At 29.9% G+C, this 21,124-nt stretch overlaps 2 protein-coding genes and 1 pseudogene across 3 annotated transcripts; 2 read left to right on the top strand and 1 right to left on the bottom strand.

Moving 5' to 3' along the window:
* Positions 1-970: 970 nt before the first annotated feature.
* Positions 971-1,879, top strand: LOC149888874 (cystatin-like). The gene is made up of 2 exons (XM_090088204.1): positions 971-1,276; positions 1,615-1,879. The coding sequence occupies exons 1-2, from the start codon at positions 1,080-1,082 to the stop codon at positions 1,856-1,858; spliced, it is 441 nt and encodes a 146-aa protein (XP_089944330.1). The 5' UTR covers positions 971-1,079; the 3' UTR covers positions 1,859-1,879.
* Positions 1,880-3,880: 2,001 nt separating this feature from the next.
* LOC145196738 (uncharacterized) lies at positions 3,881-8,237 on the top strand. Its single transcript, XM_090089130.1, has 6 exons — positions 3,881-4,034; positions 4,725-4,793; positions 7,121-7,176; positions 7,293-7,414; positions 7,518-7,630; positions 7,856-8,237. The coding sequence occupies exons 3-6, from the start codon at positions 7,122-7,124 to the stop codon at positions 8,235-8,237; spliced, it is 672 nt and encodes a 223-aa protein (XP_089945256.1). The 5' UTR covers positions 3,881-4,034; positions 4,725-4,793; position 7,121.
* LOC149888873 (uncharacterized) lies at positions 3,895-7,041 on the bottom strand (annotated as a pseudogene). The gene is made up of 6 exons (XR_016452976.1): positions 7,035-7,041; positions 5,628-6,094; positions 5,002-5,528; positions 4,660-4,757; positions 4,290-4,489; positions 3,895-4,023 (listed from the first exon to the last, which is right to left on the bottom strand). The product of XR_016452976.1 is annotated as an uncharacterized LOC149888873 (transcript).
* Positions 8,238-21,124: the final 12,887 nt, after the last annotated feature.

Below are 21,124 nucleotides of genomic sequence, written 5' to 3'. Positions count from 1 at the left end.
ACCGATACAGAATTAGCGTTTGTCTCGGTAGGACGGATTTTTCTGATACTAACAAAGAAATATCTTTGATGGTAGTATCGTACATACGAGACTTACGTTTTTACCTTATTTATAACTTTCGTTTTCTTTCTGTCTTCATCACGATTAAAACGTGCGGGTGCAGATTTTTTAAATTTAAAACTTTATTAAAACCTATTCAGATTGATATTTATTATTGCATTGATATTTTTGAGTTTAAGTGTTAACCTTTAATCTATTTTTTATCGAAATCTCTGGATAAGTAAATTCTCATCTCTAGATAAATTTAAATAAATAAAATAGTGATGATTTGTATAATAGCTACTAAAACTAGTATACTTGATATTTTATTTGTAGTGAAACCCTTATCATAGATGGTAACATTTTTATGCTTTGAAAAAAATAATCAACAAAGAATCTTATTGCCCAATTCTTTTTTTGAAATCTTTGTACCCTCATTACGAGAAATCACCAAACAAATGAGTGAGAAAAACGCGAATAAAACGTTTGTTTTCTTTTTTAAATTAAACAATAATGAATATAAAGCAATCAAAAAACCATTACCACTGTCAATAAAGGCTTTACAAATAATATTCCTTATATTCAGACAATACGGTGCAAATATTTTAAATTTAGCAATTAAAGGTTAGAAAGATATAAAAACTAAGTTTGCGAATGCATATATTAATTGCTGAGAAGTTTGCTAAAAATATTAAACTCTGTTCTCTGCAAAGTGTAGGAAATTTTACCGATTGATGTTACCAATTTAAAATAGAATGTCATTACTTGTTTGTTTTATTTAAATTTTATTTCAGCTGTAAAGTTATTTAAACTACCATTTTCCTGCGTATGGAAGTCATTTCAGGAAATTATCTAAGTGTTGCTTTGTAAATGCGCTTTACATTATATAATGATAAGATTACATAATATCTTTTGTTTTAAACAGTAATACTTCTACTCATACCCTTTATTCCATACATCTTGAAGTGAAGCAGTTGCAAAATTAAATTTTTTAGCTCAGTGAAAAGCTTTTAAAAGAAAGATCTAAGGGGAACAGTGGGATGTTTTCAATAAACTCATTTGCCATTTTTTTGTTTGTCCTTTTCGGATTACCGTACACACATTCTTCGATTATCGGAGGACCAAAACGGCTTTCAGCAGATGAAATAAAAAATCTTTTAATTTCAAATCCTGAATTTGTCCAAGGTTTGGAAACTGCTATTAAAAACTTGAACAATGAAAGCAACGAAAAGTTTAGGTAGGTAGCAACGAAAAGTTTTGTTTGTTGTTTTTTAATTTGCTGTTTGTGAATTTGGTTTCTTTAAAAACATAATTTTCTATTTATTTAAAATTTTAAATGAAACTTCTTTTTTTTTTTCATATTTTTTTTTTCTTTTTTTTTTTTTTTGTATATTGAAGTGTTTATATTTCATAATGCTTCATTATGTCTCCAGCGTATTCTGCAAAAAAATATGAGCCGAACTGGAGAGATGTCATTCTTTAAAACTCAGACATTTAAAATTAAGTCATATCCGAAAATAAAGTTGTTAGCATGATTAAATTAGTTTATAATGATCATTTCTCTTTCGCATTTAGACAAGTTATGAAACAGATTGTTGGAGCAACTTCCCAAGTTGTATCTGGTATAAAATATGAAATTTACATTGACGTTGTCCAATCTACCTGCATAAATTCAGAAAAAAATAAAGAGCTGACAACGATAACAAAAAGATGTCCGGCTAAAAAGAACACTAAAGGAAAAATTTGCAAAATAACAATGTGGTCCCAACCTTGGCTTGAGAAACCGAAAAATCTTGTTATTAGTTATGAATGTTATTAAAAGGGTTTAACTTTGATTAAAGTTAGCAACTCATTCCTGTCTCATTTCACTCTCCTACTACGTAATCATCTGAAGATAACAACTTATGTTACTAAAAATAATTAAACGGGTTAAATTAAATAAACTAAATTAATAATTAAATAAACAAAAATCAAACTTTTGCTTCATTATTTCTATTTCGATATTCTATGAAACTTTATTTTCCTAAAATATCTTATGAGTAAAATGTCAATAGAAGTTTTGCATATTAAAAAATGATTAATTGTAAATACTTTAAAAAATACTTTAAAATCTATTTTTAAGTTTTAAAAAACACAAGCAATAGTTCAATTTTGCTATTGCTAAGTAATCTGCAACCAGAAACAAGAGAAATATTAACGTTTCGGCGACGTTTTTTATTTAATATGGTTATGTAAAAATAAAAAGTTTCGTAAAGATGTATATGATAGGGGTCTACGATCGGACCAATTTTCCCGTTTCCTGCAAGTTCCGAAGTCTTGCGGAATCGGATTATATAAAAAAAAAATTCCAAACCAATAACTCCGACATGTCGGAACAAATACATACATACATACATACATACATACATACATACATACATACATACATACATACATACATACATACATACATACATACATACATACATACATACATACATACATACATACATACATACATACATACATACATACATACATACATACATACATACATACATACATACATACATACATACATACATACATACATACATACATACATACATACATACATACATACATACATACATACATACATACATACATACATACATACATACATACATACATACATACATACATACATACATACATACATACATACATACATACATACATACATACATACATACATACATACATACATACATACATACATACATACATACATACATACATACATACATACATACATACATACATACATACATACATACATTTATACTTAGGAACATATATCGTTATGCGCGACCACCTCTTTATCCATTACAAACGGATCCAATTTAAAATTTTTTTTTGTTCACTAAAAGAGTTTTAATTTCCCTAATCTTGAATTAAAATGTATAATTATACTTAAATACACTCGAATGAGGGATTTCTAAAGACTTTATTTGAAATTTGCCCGGAAGCGTTTAAACAGTGAAATCAAATATTTGTATATATCGAAAAGTTAGTATAAGCGGATCCAACTTTACACGATACTGATTCGAAAGCTTCTATTATATTATATACTGAATACTGAGAAAACCATATCCACATCTTCATCATTGTTGTTGATTTATGCCGCGGTTTGTAGTTTTACTGCTAAGTGCGTCTGGATGTGATTAGTGGAGGTTTTTAAAAGCAAACATTTTTTTTTACTTATAAAAGAAGAGAGAAAAACTGTATATAAACAGAAAGAACGAGGAAAGTGCGAAAATTATTATTTACAAATTAGTTTTTCTTTTTCTTGTTTAATTGACCTTAAAAAAAATTGTGACTTTAAAATATTGAAAAACATAAAAGAAACATCTTGGAGTTATAATTGATAATGCGAAATACATCACAGCATACAACTAAATTAAAACGAAATGAAGACTTGTTGCCTTCATCATAATCCGTAAGAATAAAGCTCAAAGTCGTTAAATGGGAATTACTCTACTATGATTTTTTTTTTGTTCTCTCGAGAACTTTTATACCTTTTTTTGAAAGTTTAACCCCACTTTTTCTTTCTTGTTTCTGTGTAAAACATCAATTTGCGTTGCAAACTTTGTTTCAAGTCAAAGAACTAATTCCGTTGAAAAATTGGCGATTATAATCATTTTGATGGGATTTTTAAATTTTTCAACTTTAAATAAGACTACTTTATGTTGGTCAAAAATTAATATTGATTGATTTTCTTTCATTTTCAACAACGATCTTTCTCATCTTGCAATAAAGGGAAAAAAGACGGGAGGAGGTGTGAATATGCAGTAGCGCGTCATCAAATAGAAAGGTTAGCTAAGGATGGCGAAAGAAAAGTTTTTAAAATAAAATTTTTACAGCAATAGTAAATGTAAACGTTAAAATATATAAAAAATAAATCTACTAAATATTTAAAAGAATTATGCTCCAGCTTCTTCATATTCTGTAATTTTACTTTTTCTAAAGGAAAAGTATGTCTTATTTTTTAAACATTATATATATATGTGTATATATATATATATATATATATATATATATATATATATATATATATATATATATATATATATATATATATATATATATATATATATATATATATATATATATATATATATATATATATATATATATATATATATATATATATATGATTATCATATAATCATTCAAATCACATATGCAGGCTATATGAATTAAATTTTATTGAGGAAACAGAGTTTTACCTAGAATTCTTTATCTTCTTTAATTCACTGTTGAATTTATCCCTAACTTTTTCTAATCCTCTCAACTTAAGATGAGCAAATTTGCTTAAAACATTCAAGAAATCGTGGTGCTGGGGTCTTTTATTAGAAATAAAGTATGCTTTGAATGCTAATTTCAATTCTTTCATTTCTTCTGTTGACCACTTACTCCATGTTTTTTTCTAAATAAAATTTAGTAAATAATTTTCTTTTCTTTTTTGAAAAATGTGTGTGTGTGTGTGTGTGTGTGTGTGCACATATATATTTTTATATTGATATATACTATAAAGAAAAATGTACAAAAATTAATATTTTAGTTTGTAATTTTCTCTGTAATTTAATATTTTGTTACCCTTTTACTAGAAACACCATTTTCATCATCTGCAATGGCAATATCAGAATTTTCTTTCTGTTTAGGTTTGATTTCTTTGGTTTGCTTTGTTCTTTCATCTGAAATAAAGTTTGCAATCACAGCTACAGATACAGGTACTAAGTTTATTTATTTTCAAAATTAGTTAATCTAGTTAAGTATTAGTGTTTGCCATATAAGATTTTAGTATAAATTCTGTGTTGTAATTCTTAAAATGATTAATGCATCGATTATAGTTTGATTTCAATGTTACTCGTTAAATCCTAGTGTAGTTATAATCTCAGTTTTTTTGTTTAAAAACTTCATTTGTTATAAATTACTAACCTTCAGTTGGTTTATCTACTGTTACAGAATTGATACCTTCAACTTCATAATCACTTTTGTCATCATCTAAAACATTGTCTATTTTTTTGTTTTTTAATTTCTTTCCCTTATCTACTGCTGTTAAAATTTTTGCCACTTTTGTCAATTCTATATGACTATCTTCTTTGCGGTACCATGCAAAATGAACATTATGAGTATGCGCCATATGGTTTGTAAGCCATGTTAGTAGTTGCAAGGAGCTTACGAGTTCTTGTAGGTGTGATTAGTTTTGGTTGCTTTAATAATGGTATCTTCTTTGTTAAAGCTTTTAATGTGTCCCATCCCCGGCAATAAAGATCACTTAAGCCACTTGCAAATACATATAAGTTGTCGCTCAATATGTTTGCAGCTGTGCGATATTTAACTAACAGTCTTATCGCTGAAACTGACTCATCTGTAAAAAGAATTGGTACTAAAGCAGATTTGCCCTTTTTTTTCTTTCCTTCAACGTAGCATAATTTAAGGCGACATGCTAGTTTCCGCTCTACCTAGATTATCAGATTATACTAATTTAAACCAAAATTAAATAATTTCACATTAGTTAGCCCATACAGTTTTAAAATAAAAAGTAATTTAAAAAAAACTACCTCATCTTCAATTTGGTCAATATCATTTCGACGTTTCCATCTGTCATCTTCTACTCCTTCCCAATCTGAAAGTTTTAGTTTAGAAACCTTCCCTCCTCGTCGTGCATTGAAACTCATCAAGCGTGCAAAAGTGAGTTTTTGTAAATATCTGTATTCTTTAACAACAAATTTTTCACAAATTTTTTCTATTTCATTGACTAGAAAGGATCTAAAGATAACAACATCATCTTCATGAGGAAGTTTCTCAGGTGCTTTAGCCTTTTTACACTCATAGGTTGCCCTTGCATTATTTGCAAGTATGAGCCACTCTGATTCATATAGTTCTAAAAAATTTCTACACTTTTCTGTCCTTATGCTATTATTTTCTTTTAGCGACACAGCACGGACAATTAAAACTAGGTTTGGAAGTGAAAAACCAAACTTGCAAAAAGTATTAGGATTGTCAGTATCTCTTGGGCCTCTGTACCCTGTTAAAAATTGTCAACAATAGTTTTGTTAACAATAGTATTTTATTTGAAATAGTTGAAGTCCACTTTGGCGGTTTTCAACAGCTTTCCAAAACCCCCAAGCTTTGACAAGGAATATTTACGGAATATATACAATTTTCAACAGTTTTCCAAAACGCCCAAGTTTTGACAAGGAATATTTTAGGAAATATGTAAAGTTGCGAGCTGAAAGTTAAACCCAATTTAATTAGGAAAAAAATAATCTGATACAGGGTCAATTTTAAAAATATTAAACCACTTGCTGTTTCGTAATTAAAGAAAACAAAATTATTAGGCACAATTTTTTTTGAAGCAGGGAATAGAGAATAGGGGGTTTACCACGGCGATCTTTACTTTAGGCCTAGGCACAGTGCAAACAATATCTGATTAAATTTGTTTTAAAACTCTTATACGCAGCTATATAACTTTGATATTTTGGATTATTTTCACGTATTAAACGTACACTTTAAAATTATAAGATGAGATTACAATGGCATTAACTTGCTACATAAGTTTTATTGCTACATAAATTTTATTGTTCGAATCTTCAAATTTGGCCACACCGCAAAAATTACATGCAACTTGATGTGTTTTCTATTCTTTCAAGATTTTGGATTATGTATAACGCTATATAAAACAATTGAAGTAGTACTTCAAAAAACTGTATTTAAATAATATACAATATAAACTAATGATTTTTTAAAAAAAAGCTACGAACAATTAGCAAACAACTGAGAGATTTTTTTCTTTTACATTTGTATTAAACTTGTATGTGGAAACCACCGTAAGAAACAAATTCACGTGAAGTTTCGAGTTTGTCATAGTATAAAAGCTACAATAAATTTGAAATAATTTCACTTATAGTTACTTCGCAAAAAAAAGCTGCAATAAAAATTTCTAAAAACTCAAGGTTGGTAATTACTTTTCATTTAATGTAATTTTCATAAAACAACATAATAGTGCTTGTAAAGTAAATTGAAGTCATCTTTTACTATCTCCATCTTTTAGAATGAATGGTATTCATAAAACACCTGTCAAAAGACTATTCTCCTCAATTAACACAGGTATTTAGTAAAATAATTAAGTAAAAAAACACAATTCTTATATTTGAATTAAATTTAAAATTTTTTTAATAGTAAAATACAATACAGTATAGTTTTATGCAACAACAAATTTACAGATCTGTTGGAATCTCCAGACGAACAGAGCCTCACTTTTCCTTTGTCCCCTTCATTTCATTCTTCTTTCATAAAAACACCAAAACAGAATTCTCTTTGTAAGTCCTCAACCACAGCTGCTGAGGTAAATAAAATGTACTCATACAATTGTTATTTTAAACCAATTTTTCAAACTGGTTCTTCTTTCTTTTACACTTTTAAAGATTAAATCACTTTGGTTTTTATAGAAGTGCTTTTGCTCCCAAAAGATGGATGATGCCACGAAAAAACTTGAGGATGCCACCAAAAAGTTGGAGGAGGCAAACAACAAAATTAGAAGTCTTGAGAAGAAACTTGGCGTGTAAGCATTCTAAAAATTATTTTCTTTTTACATTTTTTCAATTTTTCAAACAAAAAACTTTTGGCTTGAAAAATTACTAGATTTAAAAATCAAAAAACCTAGATTTCGTTTTTTAAAAAACAAAAACTTAAAAAAATTGTTTACATTAACTTTAAGAGAGAGAGACAGAGAGAGAGAAACTTACCTTATTACAGCTTTACTTAACAGATTTTTTTGTTTGTTTAGATTAATTTCACAGTTGACGAAAACTAGTGAAAATGTAGCTGCAAGCAGTTTGCTTGATGAGTATATGAAAGATTACCCAGAAAAAATAAAAGATGAGATTTTGGGGCAAGCTGCAAAAGCAGCTTCAAGACATGTACTTGCACTGGCATTGCTAAATATATTTTTTACAAATGAAGAAATGTCACAGACTTGTTATAACAAAAAAAGTGCTGCATTTAAACCTTTAGACGACATTAAAATTAATCAACTCAAAGAGGTTGTTTTCATCATCAAACCGCCAATTGAAAATGAAAATAAAACAAAACTTTGGAAAGAGATTTTTCAAAAAATCATAACTAAGTGCAGGTTTGTTCGGTTTAAGAACGCAACAGCCTGCACTTAGTTTGGTGTATTTTTAATTTTATTTAAATATTTTACATTTAAAGAAATCTTTCTTTCCGAAGTTCTGTAAACCTTTTTGAATTAATTCTAGTATTTCGTCTTAGTTTTTAAATGTAGCAGACTGTTAATTAACACTTAATTAAATAAAGACAAGTCTTTGAATTGTCTTCATTTAAAAAAGTATATTTTGCAAAGCCTAATGATTTATTTATTTACTTTAATAAAATGTTACATAAACTTAGTTTCTTTCTCTTTTTTGAATCTACCCAATACTTCGGGAATATGCAGGAAACTTATTTAGTAGATTTAAATAAACGTTCAATAAATGTCGGCAAGTCATTAGGATACAACTTATTTTGCTTAAACATTTCAATTTTAATGTAAAAGTAACTAGACGATTACTTTTTAAATATTAAAAAAAAATTCATCTTCACCCACGTTCTTTTACTTGGTGATAAGAACTAAGAAACATAAAACTTGTTATTAAATATTCAAATTCAGAAAAGTAATGTAAGTAATGTAAGTAATTGCAACTTAAAACAGAAAATGTGATTTTGTTTTATTAACTTGAACATTTATAAAAGCATTATTAATATTGAAATGGAGCAATAAAACTACGTATTCATTAAGCTTGCGATAATGTTACAGTTATATGGCAATGGTGTCATAAATAAATTACAGACCAAAAGTCAAGTCAGTAAAAAATTTACACCAATATATTATAGCTAGCGTTTCGCACAGCATAGAACTGATAACCTTTTGCACCGATAGGAGATTTTCAAAATAAAATCTTTCAGAGATTTTCTAAATTTTTTTTTTTATGATGGCTAAATGGTATAAATTTTTATATTGAACGTTTCTAAGTTTCTTAAAATTGAATAGTACGATGTTGAATTACAGGAGTTCGGCCACGAGAAAAGAAATGGTACACTATATCAGATGCTTATTTTATTAGCTTAAAAAAACAACTACCATATCAATAAAAGTGCGTCACATTTGTCTGATTTACGATATAAAAGTGCCTCACCTTTGTCTGATTAGTTGTTCACTTACTTCTGTAAGCAAATTACGAGGAAAATTTTTCTTAAATTATGAAGATTTAAACTATAGAATATTAGAAATTAACAAAAATTTCGTGCTTGATTAACATACTTCAACAGTCTTGAGTTTCTTTGGAACAAACTCGCATGGTTTACCATTTAAGCTTTTACGTTGCGTAATGACGTAACTTACACAGCTGCAACTTCTGTAATTAAAGTAACTTGTAAATCTGGAGTAAATCTATCAAAATACAAATCAGAATTGAAAAAAAACTATAACAAGATAAAAAAGAAAAATTAGAAAAAAAAAAAAAAAAAACCCGGATCCGGATAAGACAAATTTCCGAACAACATAATGTAAGTAAAATAGCTGTGTAAACAGTTAACCGGATCCACCTTCAGCAGTTGTTATATCATCATTAAAATGCGTTATTTGCATTTTAAAAGGTATAAGTTTATACGGATCCACTTCTGGATGCGCTTAAATTTTTGGTCGCGCTTAGCTACTATGTAAGTATAAAATGGTTGCTCTTATCGTAAAATGTGAATCCATACATACATACATACATACATACATACATACATACATACATACATACATACATACATACATACATACATACATACATACATACATACATACATACATACATACATACATACATACATACATACATACATACATACATACATACATACATACATACATACATACATACATACATACATACATACATACATACATACATACATACATACATACATACATACATACATACATACATACATACATACATACATACATACATACATACATACATACATACATACATACATACATACATACATACATACATACATACATACATACATACATACATACATACATACATACATACATATATGGTTAAATACATATGTATACATGTATATTTAAACATATATATACACGTATTAATATACACACACACTAGGATATCGTTTCAGGTCAAATTTTTCAAACTAAGGATTTGGGATTCGCTGGGTTTAGCATTTCATTACCTGTGATTAGCCAGGTTGACTTGATTTTATAAGTTAAAAGTAGTGTTGCTACGTCTTTGAAATTATTCGACTGTCGACTAAATCGATTAATGAATTTTTCAAAGTAGCACATGGTGTTGTTTAATCAAGAGCATTTTCTTTGCTCAATTTTAAATCATCTTTTCTATTAGAGGGATTAAAATCGAATAAACAAACACTACTATCAGAAAGTAAAGAGAAAAAGAGCACAGATAATTATTTTATATCATTTTTCACAACAATTAAAGCAAAAAATTAACATTAAAATTAATAAATAAAAACGGTAGCGTATTTAGGTGGGGGCAGATGGGGTGATGAAACTTTTTTTGGGGTGGCAGGTTTATATTTCGAATATAAACCTGCCACCCCAAAAAAAGTTTCACTTTTTTCGAATCCTTAAATGAGTACCATAACACATTACTTAACATTTTGTCTTAAGGTAGTATCAGGGTAAAGAACGGCTATTTTTGATAAAATTTTGAAAAATAACAAAATTAATGTTTTGAATTCTTAAATCTACCTATTTCAATATGCGCTTTGCAAAAAGTTAAAAATCTTCTTCATTTTAATCAAATTTTCCCTTTTTTTAAAGAGCAGTTTGGTTCTTGCTTCATAGCAACGACCTTAGGAACGCTTTTTCTCCAATATCTCCTAAACCAAAATAGCGATTAACTTCAACTTTTTCCTAAACAATTCTCAAGACGTTTGACTTCTCCTAAAATATTATTTTAAACTATAAGCTGTACGTTAAAATCACTAAAATTATTCTCAAAATAGAGCTCAAGACGGCAAAAGACGGCAGTCAACTTTGTTTCATCAAAGAATTGCAAGCAGTGTGAAAGATGGGACCTTAAAAAGGACACTGTTGATTATATCAATTGGAAGGCTCAGCATAATTGTTCTATTAACCATTCTAGCAGCGCAGGTGCGATGGAAGTTGAAGGTTTAAAAAGAATGCTTCACCGATCAGAACGATTACATAACTTACGACATACCTTTTACTTAGGTGATGGAGATACTAAATCTTTTGACGAAATGTCAAAATCTGATCCTTATCCAGGCTACAAAATTATCGAAGGAGAATGTGTAAGACATATTCAAAAATGTGTTGGGGCACGTCTTCGCACAATTAAAACTAACTATAAGGGGAAAAAACTTGCTGATGATAAAGAAATCGGAGGTGGGAAATGAAGGCTAACTGAAAAAGTGATAAATACCTTGCAAAATCATTATGGCATGGCCATTAGGCAAAATACCAGCAATATTTATGCAATGAAGAAAGCAATTGCTGCAGTTTTACACCATTCAAGTGAGCACGATAATCCTGAAAAACGACATCAGTATTGTCCTTGCACAGCTGAAACCTTGTGTAAATTTCAAAGAAACAAAATTACTGGTAAAGCCTACAAAGATAATATCAGTATTGACACAGCTGTCTCTGAAATAGTTAAACCAGCATTTTCTTTTAAAGATCTTGGTTGCGATGAACTTTTGAAAAAGTCTATACATGGTTAAACTGAAAACGTTAACGAGTCTCTTAACAATATTATTTGGACAAAACGCCCAAAACAAGTTTATGTTGGGAATGGTACTTTAAAAATGTCTGTAGCTTCTGCTGTTATTACCTATAATGATGATGCTACAGAACCACTTCCTGTGTTTATTAAACTAGGTGTAAATTGCGGTTTTTATACTACTGAGGGAAGTCAAAGTAAAGATATTCATCGTGTTAAATAATCGGACCATATTACAGAAGACTGTTAAAAAAAGACGTAAAAAACTCAGAGCCATAAGAAAAGGGTATAATAATAAAAATAAGTTTGAAGAGAGAGAGACATATGGTTATGGCCATTACTAGAAAGTTTATGTTTCCATATAATTACAATGTATTACTTTTTAAAACTTGTTTTAGCTTTTCTGCAACTTTTTTTTCTCGCTAAATTTCAATTTTTCTTAAAGAATAACATTTATAGAAAATAGAAAATGGACTGAAATTTTGCAGGTTTAAAGATGAACATATTAGGAATATTGTCAATGAAGCAAAAAAATTTTTTTTAAACTCATTTTTATCATGCTTTGGTCCCAAACTTCCCTTAAGTTTTATATCTTAAAGTTCGAATGTCAGCCTGGTAAAATTAAAAATGTTTTAAAAAATTTTGTTTCATAAACAACATTCTAAATATTTAAAGTATTCATGTTCAAATTTTCAAACAGTTTTGACAATTTTTGAGTTAGTTATATTAGATGAAAGAAGAGGCAGTTTTGGGGGTAAAATAACACAAATTATGCGCATAGATAATGACGTCATCACTAAAACTTTTTTTTGGTACTGTTTAATATTTTTTTTTGTTCATTAATAGAAAAGAGTTAAAGTCTATTAATAGTTTTAAACCTTTTGTTAAAAAGTTGCCTTTGCCCTGGTACCACCTTAAAAACCATCAATTGGTTATTACAATGAGAAAAAGGAAACATTAATGAAGTGGTTCTACATACAGTAAACTAAGAGTTTAGGTTTATGTGATACAGCAGATTAGGTTCAATGCTCAGATATTTTGGTTGAACTAAAAAAACCGCTATAAATAATATTCTTACGCATGGCTCAATCTTTATAAATAAGTCTTATAACTACTATAAACTACTTATAAAGATATCTCTTTACTAATTGGTCAGCATCAAAACATTATTAAAGATTGATAAAATCATGGACGTATAAGAGATAGACGTGCAACCTATTGCTTTACATTAGAGAGGCCGCAGAAATCAGCGAGCCATGCGAGTTTCCGACTAACTCTAAATTTTCACCCATCAACAAAAAATCTATTATAATGGCTGCCCACAGTTTTAAAACAGAAAATCTTGTATTTTGGTATTAATTTAAACCTTTATTGCATTTACTTAATAAGACCTTTCAGGATAATGTTACTTCTTTACGTGCTGACAAATTACTAAACAAATTATAACGAGCTAATGGAAATTAGTCGTCGGCACAAACAGGTTTTATCATTTTTTCAAGATGAATATTTTTAAACTTGGGAACTTTTTTCGTGTAAACAAAAAATAAACTTTTTTCGTGTCAATCATAAAATAAACCTGTAAGGTAATTTTTTAAATGACTAAAAAAAGTATAGCGAAATGCAAAAACAATGATATAAACTTTTTTTTCAAAATCTGGTTTCATTCAATTCCTTAGTCCTTCATTCACTAGCTTTAAATTTGTGCATTTTTTTAGTATTTTTTCCGAAATGTCGCCATTTTTTGCCTCGACTACTCTATAAGCTATATTCTATTATGCATTATAGCTCTATATTCCACTATGCATTTTTTTTAGTTGGTGCAATTTCTAATGGACTTTTTTATAATTCATTTGATAAACCAAAAGTCATTTAAATTTATAATTATCTTGCAAAATGTGGCCAGATATTTCATGTTTTCGTATTTCATATTTCATATAATACTTCATTTGGTATAAAAAGCACACAAAAATAAAAATAAGTTTATATATACCTGGTAAATCATGGTTTGTTAATATTAAATGCTTAGTTACTCTTTTGGTTTGCCATAAATTGGATTTGCTAAATTCTTTAATACTGTGATAAATCTTTTTTTTTCTTTATTGAATTTATATTGATTTTATTTATAAGTTATTAATCCTTAACCATATATATTTCTGTTGTTAAACATAAAAATAGAAAATTCTATAATATTCAAAATTAGAAGTCTTCAGCAATTTAATAGATGGAGTATTTCCCTGGACATGAAACCATTGTGCTCTCGGTACCAACAAAACTAGTTGATATTTTGTATTATTTATTATATCTCAAGTTATACATGTACTAAAGCAGTCAAGATAATGATTTAAATTTCAGTCAAGATAATGATTTAAAATGTTGAGAATGTCTATCTATATAAAATTAAGATTTGAATTTGGTTCTATTAGTGTTATCTTAAATAAATAAAAATAAGTTGATGCGACTGGTTAGACAAGATCAAACGTTTTTGACGAATCCGACAGACTTTAAGTGAATTAAATTTCCATTTATTAAAACAAAAGATTTGTAACAATGTGCAACGAGCATGGTTCGCAAAAAACAAACAATAACATTGCACCTTCATCTCTTATAGGTCCATGATAAAATTAAATCAAGTGAAAAAATTGAGATTTAATCAACTATTGTCTCCGACTAAATCGACTTTTAGTCCATTAGTAGGAGACCCATAGTTGATTAAATCGACTATTCAATTTTTCAAAGTCGACTAATTTTGACTTCGACTAGTCGACTTTTAGTCGAATTCGATAACAACACTAAAATTTAGCTACATTTTTTTCAACTAAATTTCTACAGTCCAGGTGTCATCAGCATGTCAAGATTCCCCATATTGCGATGGTTTTGTAAGGTAAACGAGGGTGGTCAGGTCAAAGCTAAGTGCAAGGTATGTGAGTCTGAGGGTAAGCAAACACCCTTGGAATGGCAAAAGGCATCACTTCAAGCATCAGATACCACTTTCAGCATAAGCACCCAGAAGAATAGAGGCAATTCCAGATAGAAGAAAGAGCAGAAAAACCAAAGAAAGTCCTGCGTAATTCCGACAACAATGCTGAAGTCAAAGATGTTGATCATGGTGAGAAAAGGAAGCATAGTGAAGCCACAAACAAGTGGCTTCTTTGTTCAATTGATCAGCTTACAAGAGATATGGCAATCATGGAATGTTTGGTAAGTGATATCCTGTCCTTTAAGGTGGTACACCAGGGAAAAAATGAAACTGTGAAATATTATATAAAATTTTTTTTAATGAAAACTTGTTTTAATAAAGTGTTATAGCTATTTTTATTTAAAAAGATAAATTTTAAAACTTATTAAAAATGCATAATGGCGGAAAAAAGAACAGCAAAGGCTGTATTTCAAAAAATAATATCTTTATCTAGTGAAAAGATTATGGATTAAAAATCGATACAGTTATAAAACAACTTTACTCTTATTATCACGAATTTTACTCTTTTTATCACGAATTTTACTCTTTTTATCACGAATTTTACTCTTTTTATCACGAATTTTACTCTTTTTATCACTAATTTTACTCTTTTTATCACGAATTTTACTCTTTTTATCACAAATTACCAAAAAAATTGAAAATTTTTGACTTCCTCTATAGATTTATAGCAAGAACTTTTTATCAAACCAAATCCAAGAAAAACCCATGGGTCAACGGGAGCATCAATATTAAATAAACATTTCCTGAAAATTTCAGCTCATAAACATAAACTGTACTTAAGTTATCATGTTTTGAATTTTAAAAAACCCTAAAAAAACATTTATGCAAAAAAACAAGAATTAAAAAAGAATAGATCATTTTGAAGTGTTAAAACTACTAAAAACCACCAGCTACATAAAATTCTTTTTTCTTATTCTGTTCAGCATAACGGGAAACCATTTTATTTGATCTTAAAGATTTTCTCCTATTTTTTCCTTCATTATTTGATTTTAAATTCATTCGTTTAACACGAGCAATATTTGCTAAAATTGATTTTTTACAAGTTACTGAACCGATTAAACCATAATACTTTAGTACATTTAACACAACCAATATCTGGAAAACCAATAACTGCACGCATATTTACTTCAAAAGTTTTTTTTTACTTTTTTCTGGTTTATTTTTTGATAAAACTCTTAGTGAAGTGTAAGTACAGGTTGACCAGCCACAAGCTGAGCAGTTCATATTGAGTAAATGAGAAAAACCCATTCTGTGACTTAATTTATCTTCAATTAAAAGAGGAGAATAACAGCACTGACAAACTGTTTCTGAAATCAAACTTTTTAATATGGTAAAATTAATCAAAACGAAATAGTTATCAATTTGTTTATCATCAAAACTTTCAATACTATTATCAGTAACTAGTTTCTTAGCACTGAGACTATTCGGAACAACTGATGAAGATGGAGATATTAAAGGCTGAACAGTTGAATAATTTTTATTAGGATGACATCCATTCCATTTTCTTTTAACTTTTCTAGATAAATTTTTTTTACTTGACATCTTAACAAAAAAAAATCAAATAAGCAACAAGAATGTTTGTGCTCTGTTTAATAAGGTTTGTGACTTCTATCAATGCTGTTTAGACCGGGAAAACAAGAGCAATTCTTTCTTGATGACTTTATGCTTTCATCTCAAAATTTTTCTTCCTGGTGTACCACCTTAACCTTAACAACGCACATGCTTTTTCAAAGATGATGGGCATCATGTGCAAGAAGTACAAAGTGAAACACTTTTCTAACTTCACCAAGTACCTTAAATAGTAGTTTAATAGTAGTATTAACAATCGCCCTTGATGTAAGATTTGTACCTATTTAACTCAATTAATGACAATAAGTAATTGTACTATTATCACTTACAAAAAATTAACGGTCAGGATTTGGCTCTCTTGACACTGATGATTAATGTTTTAGTTTAAAGTCAATCAAAACGATTTATTCTATTCTATTCTAGGCACAAACTACCATTGTTGTACCGAGCCATAACGTTTTCCTTAGTGAAATCTTGGATGCGAAACTGCCCAACTGTAAGCAGGTGGCCCTAACCTTGGATAATTGGACCTCTCGCTCTAATGATGCCTATCAAGCGACAACCTTGCACCACATCAATGATAAGTTCAAGTTAAGAAGGTGGGTTCGCCACACTGGTAAAAACTTGGTAGAATACCTTGATAAACTAATCGAGTGTAACGAAGCCTTAAACTAAGTCCAGCGTCGAGTTGTTATAGTTGACCAGACATGCAACATGAAAACTGCACTTTCACATTCCCTACGAGTGGAATCACTAAACGAAGATTCAATCCAGGTCGCATTCCCTCACATATTGAATACGATCATCAGCAATTCCATTAAAATGGCTGATGTCTTGAAGTCTGCTATTGATGCCGAGACAAAGTGACAGTAAGGGAATATCGCTCTCTTCTTGCAGAGTGTGATGCTAACCATTGTAAATTAGTTAAGGCTTTGAAAGTGACTAAAAGTAGTTACGAAACGAATTAAAATGATTTAATTTATTTTAACAAAAAAGTAACAATTCGAAATTGAATAAAATAAGTAATTTTCTTTGAGGCAAGTACATGGTTATCCCTGATGATCTCTGGACTCACACAGCTGCGGGAACCATTTTAGAAGTTAAAACAAAGCACTCCTGAATGGGAGAATGTGCCAACTGCAGATGAGTTCAACCTTGAGAAAAAAATACTCATGGTCCTGTCATGTCTCAGGAAGATGTCAGAGTGTCTTTCAGCAGACAAAAAGGTTTGCATTCACAAAATGCTACTCTACATCAGCTTCCTTGGGTGAAAGATTGAGCAAGCAAAGATCAGTGAGGGTCCTGATGCTCCAATGGTATAATGGTGCAATGCTCTCAAAGAGGAACTTGATAAGAGATTCCCTGAGGAAGGCATCAAAACAGATGCGTACGCCATAGGAAACTTGTTTGACCCCCAGTTTAGAGGTTCATATCTAAAAAAAGGCAAACTTTCAGAAACGATATGAGGACGGGGACATGATTATCAGATATGAAAGAGATGCACTAGTAAAAAGGATTATTGAAGAACACACTTCAACAAAAGCTTACCATGATCGCCTTGAGAACAAGAATAACGATGTTAATGCTGAGCTAAAAAGCCTAAAAAAGGTCATTGATGAAATCTTAAGAATGCAGCTGGATAAAATTCCCAACTGGATCTGAAAATGAAGATCAGCACTCTCCATTGGAGAGAGATTTCAAAAGTAGCTTTGCCTTCACAAAAGTATACATAGACGTAAGTTTTAATTTGAAACAAAAAAGATATCAACCAATAATGTGTTATTAAAAGTGTATAACATTTCGTCAGCAACTGTTGATGATATACTCGTTCAAACATAAAAATTAGTTATTGAAGGAAACTTTTGATTACATGCGCTTGTGCTCGTTTTTAAAATTTATTTTTAAAGCTGTGTAAAATTTTTCTTAATGTTGACCCTCTGGACTGGTGGAAATCAAACGAAAAGCATTTACCGTTGCTTGCTAGTCTGGCTCGTGCATTCTTGTGTACTCTACCCAAATCGTCAATCTCAGAGAGGGCCTTTCCACAAGCTGAAATGATCTTCGCCCAAAAAAGAGCAAAATTGAAGCCTGACACAGCCCTGAGACTTGCCTTCATTAAGCTGAACATCCAGAGGCTTTTGCCTTAGGTATTTCAGGTTCCAAGTGATGACTCGGAAGAAAAATAAAATACTTAGGTCTCGGATTTAAAGGAAGTGACAGATGATGAAGGATAGCTTAAAGTTTTTTTGCATAGTTTAAAATTATAAACAATTTAATGACAATTTCAATAAAAGTGAAACGGTGCTATGTATATATAAATAACACTCTTTAACAGTACGTTAGTAACGAATGAGTTTCTAAAAAAAATTTGGGAGTAGTTATTGTAAAAACCGTCTGTTTCAAAATTTGATGATAATTTAACGGGAAAGGATCGTAATATATAAAGTGATGGCTCTCGTAGTTTTTAACGGAACGTTTGAGCATATTAGTTGATTTATGTAAGTTATGACGAATTCGAGCAAATTTTTTTAAGTTGTGAATTAATTGAATCAATTACTCGTCGGAATTTCAATAGTACAATTTAATTGATATTGTTAATTGTTGCGTTCGGTCAATATTACGAACGCACGTAATTTTAATCTTTAATCGTTACGTTCGGAAAAACTTCCTCTTTTCTTTTTTTTTTTTTTTTTTGTCATTATTTGCTCTTTTTTTTCGATGGCCCAGAATTTCTCAAGGCAGATCCGTTGGGGTGATGGTTATATCTGTCACCAAGACCGTAAACGGCAAGCGTCGAAATCCCACCTTCGACTTGGCATTAGAGCCGAGGAGATATAAAAAAAAAAAGCCATGCGTCCTTTTTTCTACATAAGAGTGCACACTGAAAGGTAATATTGACAAAAAAAATAAGAAATTTGTCCCTCTGATAACTACTGTTTGAGTTTTTCGAGAATCTGAATATCAAAGCGCTTTTCAGGTTTGAGGACTATACCTGTGACAGTAAGCTATATGCAACTGCCCACCTATTAAATCCTTATTTAAAAGGTTGTCTGCTAAGACGAAGTTCAAAGATGCTTTATTGTCAGCTCAGGGAAGAGATCATCAAGGATCACTCCTCATACCATGACCTTCTTAAGAATGTCCGAAGTGAGACTCAGATGAGTGAGGAACTTCAGGAGATGGACTCACTTATCTTGGAGCCAACACTTAAAACCCAAGAAGAAACTACAACGACAACAAAGTACAATATAGAGATTGGGTAAGAAGTGTATGGTTTAATGCCAAAGCCAGGAACCGATAGCAAACAAATTGACATCTTAGGCTGGTGGAAGACTAATTTAAGAATTCTTCCAATATTCTCTGAACTTGCCAGACAAGTCTAGTGTGTTTCAGCATTCAGTGCCACGAGTGAAGGGCTGTTTTCAGCAAGCGGCAATTTTGTAACAGACAGAAGAACCAACCTTAATCCCGAAAACGTTAATATGATAGTTTGCATTCAACATAACTTGAAACATATCCAATTTGGATCCAACTTTGATTTACTTGAAACAACTGAGGAAAAGACAGAACATAAACAGGCAGATGATAAACGTGTCATTTAGGTCTCGACTCAATCTTTAAGTGACACCAACCATTGAGTAATTGATTCTTGATAAACGCAGAATGATACTACCAACAAAGTTTTATCTTGTGATTAATAGTACCTGACAAAATGTATTAGTTAAAAGTACCTGACAAAATTTTATCATTTTTTTTTTTTTTTATAAGCTTGTTGGAAGTTTTGTTGAGATTGTAATTAGCATTTCATACCTTTTTAAATCTTTTATGATTGCTTCTTATCCATTTTAAACATTTATTTATCTTTTTGGATTTAATAAGAACTGTTTCTTACAAAAATAAATTTATTATTGTTTTCAAATGTTTATTATTACGCATTTACGCAAATACGAGTTAGACGCAGTTCAAAATGTTGTAGCATCATATTACATACGGCAAGTTTATTTTGTTAAGAAATTGGTTGCCGCCCGTTGCCGCGAATTGTCGGCGCATATACCAGCGTAGTTGACACTCAACCTTTGGTTGGAAACTTTCGGCAAATAATAGTTAGCAGAACCAGCTCGGCAATCTCGGCAAAGTTGGCAAGTCTAAAAAAGTTGGTAACGCAAACCCTTACCGTTTCATCAAGTTGACTGCCTAATTTGTGTAAGTGATAATTATCAGTCTGGGACTATCGCGTTTCATAAGTTGCACTTAAAATCTCTTATAAAAATCAATATATAAATATTTTCATCAGTAGTTAAATCAGTAATAAATTGGATATATTTGGAATATTATTTATACAATTTGTCATTAAAGTTATAATAAAGTTAAAATTAAAGTTATAATAATTATCAGGACTGATAATTATTATAAGAGTAATTTTATTTTCCAAGTAATATATCTGGTGAGATGTGGAAACCTACTACGGTGTACGCCTCAGGATAGTTGGCTAAGACTATCCTAATCTTTTAAAAACCCTTTAAAGATGAAGAAAGATTTTCAGAAACTATCCTAACTCTGATTGAAGTCAAAAATTGTCTGAATCCTTTATTTGTTAGGATTATTAAAACATCAAGTTTTATGATGCTTGGGGAATGTTATGGGTTGGTTACAAGGAAACTGTATCTGAATCAAGATGCTTTTCTCATTCATATACTAGTTGTGCAACTCTCTCAACAAAAGTCGGAGG

The sequence above is a fragment of the Hydra viridissima genome, unplaced genomic scaffold (genome assembly GCF_058129835.1).
Source record: "Hydra viridissima isolate aposymbiotic clone 2 unplaced genomic scaffold, HvirCarnegie_v1 scaffold_5, whole genome shotgun sequence".
Classification (NCBI taxonomy): Eukaryota; Metazoa; Cnidaria; class Hydrozoa; order Anthoathecata; family Hydridae; genus Hydra; species Hydra viridissima.
This window is presented reverse-complemented; position numbering and strand designations above follow the sequence as displayed.

Bases quoted from the DNA above. Each gene is read 5' to 3' on its own strand.
- LOC149888874 (XM_090088204.1), top strand. From the start codon at position 1,080: ATGTTTTCAATAAACTCATTTGCCATTTTTTTGTTTGTCCTTTTCGGA. The intron at 1,277-1,614 runs GTAGGTAGCAAC...TTTCGCATTTAG, and splicing joins GAAAGCAACGAAAAGTTTAG to ACAAGTTATGAAACAGATTG.
- LOC145196738 (XM_090089130.1), top strand. From the start codon at position 7,122: ATGAATGGTATTCATAAAACACCTGTCAAAAGACTATTCTCCTCAATT. The intron at 7,177-7,292 runs GTATTTAGTAAA...ACAAATTTACAG, and splicing joins ATTCTCCTCAATTAACACAG to ATCTGTTGGAATCTCCAGAC. The intron at 7,631-7,855 runs GTAAGCATTCTA...TTGTTTGTTTAG, and splicing joins CTTGAGAAGAAACTTGGCGT to ATTAATTTCACAGTTGACGA.